The following is a 6,661-nucleotide window of genomic DNA, read 5'->3' on the forward strand; positions in this document are numbered from 1 at the left end:
AAGTATGGATGGAGAGAGAGAGAGAGACAGAGAGACAGGTATATCCTACCTGGTACAGAGTGGTACATCCTACCTGGTACAGAGTGGTATATCCTACCTGGTACAGAGAGGTATATCCTACCTGGTACAGAGAGGAGTATTGATAGTATAGAGGTATATCCTAACTGGTACAGAGTGGTATATCCTACCTGGTACAGAGAGGTATATCCTACCTGGTACAGAGTGGTATATCCTACCTGGTACAGAGTGGTATATCCTACCTGGTACAGAGTGGTATATCCTACCTGGTACAGAGTGGTATATCCTACCTGGTACACAGAGGTATATCCTACCTGGTACAGAGGTATATCCTACCTGGTACAGAGAGGTACATCCTACCTGGTGTCCCAGATACAGATGTATGTGTCTACAGAGCTGGTGACTAGATACTCCGGTTCAAAACAGGACCAGTCCAAGTCACTGTAGGATACAAACACAGTCAGTGACCTGGCAACATAGATATACCTGGCAACATAGATATACCTGGCAACATAGATATACCTGGCAACATAGATATACCTGTCAACATAGATATACCTGGCAACATAGATATACCTGGCAACATAGATATACCTGGTAACATAGATATACCTGGTAACATAGATATACCTGGCAACATAGATATACCTGGCAACATAGATATACCTGGCAACATAGATATACCTGGTAACATAGATATACCTGGCAACATAGATATACCTGTCAACATAGATATACCTGGTAACATAGATATACCTGGCAACATAGATATACCTGGCAACATAGATATACCTGGCAACATAGATATACCTGGCAACATAGATATACCTGGCAACATAGATATACCTGGCAACATAGATATACCTGTCAACATAGATATACCTGGCAACATAGATATACCTGGCAACATAGATATACCTGGCAACATAGATATACCTGGCAACATAGATATACCTGGCAACATAGATATACCTGGTAACATAGATATACCTGGCAACATAGATATACCTGTCAACATAGATATACCTACAGTACATACCCAGACAGATCAGGCTGTGTCCCACATCGCACCATATCCCCTGTACAGGGCACTACTTCTGACCCATAGGGAATAGGGAGCCATTTGGGACCCAGCCGAGAGCATCTCCTCTGTGTTACCTGATGACTCGTGTGTGTCCCTGCAGGGACGCGTGGACCTCCCCACAGCCATCACGCCACGTGTACAGGTCTACACGCTGGTTACTCTGTAAAACATAAACCCCTTGTCAGACAGACCACAGAGACTGGGTCTGTTCAGTACCAGGATGTTATGGTACCATGGTTACTCTGTAAACATAAACCCCTTGTCAGACAGATCACAGAGACTGGGTCTGTTCAGAACCAGGATGTTATGGTACCATGGTTACTCTGTAAACATAAACCCCTTGTCAGACAGACCACAGAGACTGGGTCTGTTCAGAACCAGGATGTTATGGTACCATGGTTACTCTGTAAACATAAACCCCTTGTCAGACAGATCACAGAGACTGGGTCTGTTCAGAACCAGGATGTTATGGTACCATGGTTACTCTGTAAACATAAACCTCTTGTCAGACAGATCACAGAGACTGGGTCTGTTCAGAACCAGGATGTTATGGTACCATGGTTACTCTGTAAACATAAACCCCTTGTCAGACAGATCACAGAGACTGGGTCTGTTCAGTACCAGGATGTTATGGTACCATGTGTTCAGTCTGGTCAATGACTCACGTGTTTTTGTAGCTGTTTTAACAGAGTACTCACTGAGGCAGCGAATACGTGGGACTCCGCCTTGTGAGGGTTCCACTGAACCGTCCCCACGTCCCATTTGCTCGGTCTGCCGATCTTCCTGGGAGCTTCAGACGGAGTCTCCAGGTTCACCACGTACAGAAACCTCCGTCTGAAGGAGAGGTCAAACACACAAATCAACGCACGTCAACGCACACATGACACCCACAGACCCACACAAGAAACACCCACGATTGGATGAAGATAGGCTTATTAACATGTCAACCTCCCATACATTTAAATCTGATTCATCCACAAATACACAACTAGCAGTGACTAGCAGTGACAACTAGCAGTGACTGAGGCAGAGCTACGGCGATGTTGACTGAAGCAGAGCTACAGCGATGTTGACTGAGGCAGAGCTACAGGGATGTTGACTGACGCAGAGCTACAGTGATGTTGACTGAGGCAGAGCTACAGTGATGTTGACTGACGCAGAGCTACGGTGACGTTGACTGAGGCAGAGCTACAGTGACTGAGGCAGAGCTACAGGGAGGTTGACTGAGGCAGAGCTACAGTGATGTTGACTGACGCAGAGCTACGTTGATGTTGACTGACACAGAGCTACGGTGATGTTGACTGAGGCAGAGCTACGGTGATGTTGACTGAGGCAGAGCTACGGTGATGTTGACTGAGAAGAGCTACAGTGATGTTGACTGAGGCAGAGCTACAGTGATGTTGACTGACACAGAGCTACAGCGATGTTGACTGACACAGAGCTACAACGATGTTGACTGAGGCAGAACTACAGTGACTGAGGCAGAACTACAGTGATGTTGACTGACGCAGAGCTACAGTGATGTTGACTGACTCAGAGCTACAGTGATGTTGACTGACACAGAGCTACGGTGATGTTGACTGACACAGAGCTACGGTGATGTTGACTGACGCAGAGCTACAGTGATGTTGACTGACACAGAGCTACGGTGATGTTGACTGATGCAGCGCTACGGTGATGTTGACTGACACAGAGCTACGGTGATGTTGACTGAGGCAGAGCTACAGTGATGTTGACTGATGCAGAGCTACAGTGATATTGACTGACGCAGAGCTACAGTGATGTTGACTGACGCAGAGCTACAGTGATGTTGACTGAGGCAGAGCTACAGTGATGTTGACTGAGGCAGAGCTACGGTGATGTTGACTGAGGCAGAGCTACAGTGATGTTGACTGAGGCAGAGCTACAGTGATGTTGACTGAGGCAGAGCTACAGTGATGTTGACTGAGGCAGAGCTACAGTGATGTTGACTGAGGCAGAGCTACAGTGACTGAGGCAGAGCTACAGTGATGTTGACTGAGGCAGAGCTACAGTGACTGAGGCAGAGCTACATTGATGTTGACTGACACAGAGCTACAGTGAATCAACAGCCTCGGCTGGTAAGGCATTCTAACATCCCCGAGGCAACGTGAGGAGGAGTGTTTTCCCTGTCTGGTGACGGTGCTGTAATGGGTGGTAAAGGACGGGTACACACCCAGACAGGACAGCATGTCGACCCAGGCAGTCCACGGACATAGCAGTGGCCTGGAAGGATAACAGCATATCATTATTATTTACTTTGTTACAGGGGCAGATCAGATGTAATATTGCAGATACATTGATGGAGGCTACAATCTAATTGTCTGCATCATTTCCAATCCCCCATATATATTTATTGTAAATATACTATGAATATATATATAAATATATATATTGTATATTGTATATTTACAATAAATATTTACAATAAATATATATGGGAGATTGGAAATGATGCAGACAATTAGATTGTAGCCTCCATCAATGTATATATATATATATTCCACACACAGGACCAGTCAAGAGTCTGGACACACCTACTCATTCAAGGGTTTTTCTTTATTTGAAGTATTTTCTACATTGTAGAATAACAGTGAAGACATCAAAACTAGGAAATAACACATCATGTAGCAACCAAAAAAGTAATAAATAAATACAAATATATTTGAGATTCTTCAAAGTAGCCACCTGTTGCCTTGATGACAGCTTTGCACTCCTGGTATTCTCTCAACCAGCTTCAAATCAAATGTTATTTGTTACATGCACCGAATACAACAGGTGTAGACCTTACTTTTGCTTACTTACAAGCCCCTTAACCAACAATGCAGTTTTAAGAAAATACCAACAACAAAAAAAGTAAGCAATAAGAATAACAAATAATTAAAGAGCAGCAGTAAATAACAATAGTGGGGCTATATACAGGGTATTACGGTACAGACTCAATGTGGAGGCTATATACAAGGGGTACCGGTATAGAGTCAATGTGGAGGCTATATACAGGGTATTACGGTACAGACTCAATGTGGAGGCTATATACAAGGGGTACCGGTATAGAGTCAATGTGGAGGCTATATACAGGGTGTTACGGTACAGAGTCAATGTGGAAGCTATATACAGGGGGTACCGGTACAGAGTCAATGGGGAGGCTATATACAGGGTGTTACGGTACAGAGTCAATGTGGAGGCTATATACAAGGGGTACCGGTATAGAGTCAATGTGGAGGCTATATACAGGGTGTTACGGTACAGAGTCAATGTGGAGACTATATACAGGGTATTGCGGTACAGAGTCAATGTGGAGGCTATATACAGGGGGGTACCGGTACAGAGTCAATGTGGAGGCTATATACAGGGGGTACCGGTACAGAGTCAATGTGGAGGCTATATACAGGGTGTTACGGTACAGAGTCAATGTGGAGGCTAGATACAGGGGGTACCGGTACAGAGTCAATGTGGAGGCTATATACAAGGGGTACCGGTGCAGAGTCAATGTGGAGACTATATACAGGGGGTACCGGTACAGAGTCAATGTGGAGGCTATATACAGGGTGCTACGGTACAGAGTCAATGTGGAGGCTATATACAGGGTGTTACGGTACAGAGTCAATGTGGAGGCTATATACAGGGTGTTACGGTACAGAGTCAATGTGGAGGCTATTAACAGGGTGTTACGGTACAGAGTCAATGTGGAGGCTATATACAGGGGGTACCGGTACAGAGTCAATGTGGAGGCTATATACAGGGGGTACCGGTACAGAGTCAATGTGGAGGCTATATACAGGGGGTACCGGTACAGAGTCAATGTGGAGGCTAGATACAGGGGGTACCGGTACAGAGTCAATGTGGAGGCTATATACAAGGGGTACCGGTGCAGAGTCAATGTGGATACTATATACAGGGGGTACCGGTACAGAGTCAATGTGGAGGCTATATACAGGGTGCTACGGTACAGAGTCAATGTGGAGGCTATATACAGGGTGTTACGGTACAGAGTCAATGTGGAGGCTATATACAGGGTGTTACGGTACAGAGTCAATGTGGAGGCTATATACAGGGGGTACCGGTACAGAGTCAATGTGGAGGCTATATACAGGGTGTTACGGTACAGAGTCAATGTGGAGACTATATACAGGGTGTTACGGTACAGAGTCAATGTGGAGGCTATATACAGGGGGTACCGGTACAGAGTCAATGTGGAGGCTATATACAGGGTGTTACGGTACAGAGTCAATGTGGAGACTATATACAGGGTGTTACGGTACAGAGTCAATGTGGAGGCTATATACACGGTGTTACGGTACAAAGTCAATGTGGAGACTATATACAGGGTGTTACGGTACAGAGTCAATGTGGAGACTATATACAGGGTGTTACGGTACAGAGTCAATGTGGAGGCTATATACAGGGTGTTACGGTACAGAGTCAATGTGGAGGCTATATACAGGGGGTACCGGTACAGAGTCAATGTGGAGGCTATATACAGGGTGTTACGGTACAGAGTCAATGTGGAGGCTATATACAGGGTGTTACGGTACAGAGTCAATGTGGAGGCTATATACAGCGGGGTACCGGTACAGAGTCAATGTGGAGGCTATATACAGGGTGTTACGGTACAGAGTCAATGTGGAGGCTATATACAGGGTGTTACGGTACAGAGTCAATGTGGAGGCTATATACAGGGGGTACCGGTACAGAGTCAATGTGGAGGCTATATACAGGGTGTTACGGTACAGAGTCAATGTGGAGACTATATACAGGGGGTACCGGTACAGAGTCAATGTGGAGACTATATACAGGGGGTACCGGTACAGAGTCAATGTGGAGACTATATACAGGGTATTGCGGTACAGAGTCAATGTGGATGCTATATACAGGGTGTTACGGTACAGAGTCAATGTGGAGACTATATACAGGGTGTTACGGTACAGAGTCAATGTGGAGGCTATATACAGGGTGTTACGGTACAGAGTCAATGTGGAGACTATATACAGGGGGTACCGGTACAGAGTCAATGTGGAGACTATATACAGGGTGTTACGGTACAGAGTCAATGTGGAGGCTATATACAGGGTGTTACGGTACAGAGTCAATGTGGAGGCTATATACAGGGGGTACCGGTACAGAGTCAATATGGAGGCTATATACAGAGTATTACGGTACAGAGTCAATGTGGAGGCTATATACAGGCGGGTACCGGTACAGAGTCAATATGGAGGCTATATACAGGGGGTACCGGTACAGAGTCAATGTGGAGGCTATATACAGGGTGTTACGGTACAGAGTCAATGTGGAGGCTATATACAGGGTGTTACGGTACAGAGTCAATGTGGAGGCTATATACAGGGGGGTACCGGTACAGAGTCAATGTGGAGGCTATATACAGGGTGTTACGGTACAGAGTCAATGTGGAGGCTATATACAGGGTGTTACGGTACAGAGTCAATGTGGAGGCTATATACAGGGGGTACCGGTACAGAGTCAATGTGGAGGCTATATACAGGGTGTTACGGTACAGAGTCAATGTGGAGGCTATATACAGGG

General features: G+C 45.7%; 1 protein-coding gene across 3 annotated transcripts in view; it reads right to left on the reverse strand.

Moving 5' to 3' along the window:
• LOC139575416 (GATOR2 complex protein WDR59-like) overlaps positions 1-6,661 on the reverse strand; it is an 83,495-nt gene that overhangs the window by 76,093 nt on the left and 741 nt on the right. For all 3 annotated transcript variants that reach the window (XM_071400364.1, XM_071400363.1, XM_071400365.1), the window contains exons 2-5: positions 3,297-3,346; positions 1,801-1,936; positions 1,177-1,262; positions 379-459 (exon numbers count right to left, since the gene is read on the reverse strand). In XM_071400364.1, coding sequence (XP_071256465.1) covers positions 379-459; positions 1,177-1,262; positions 1,801-1,936; positions 3,297-3,346 — 353 coding nt within the window. The remainder of the gene's footprint in view (positions 1-378; positions 460-1,176; positions 1,263-1,800; positions 1,937-3,296; positions 3,347-6,661) is intronic.

Source organism: Salvelinus alpinus, chromosome 5, assembly GCF_045679555.1.
Source record: "Salvelinus alpinus chromosome 5, SLU_Salpinus.1, whole genome shotgun sequence".
Classification (NCBI taxonomy): domain Eukaryota; kingdom Metazoa; phylum Chordata; class Actinopteri; order Salmoniformes; family Salmonidae; genus Salvelinus; species Salvelinus alpinus.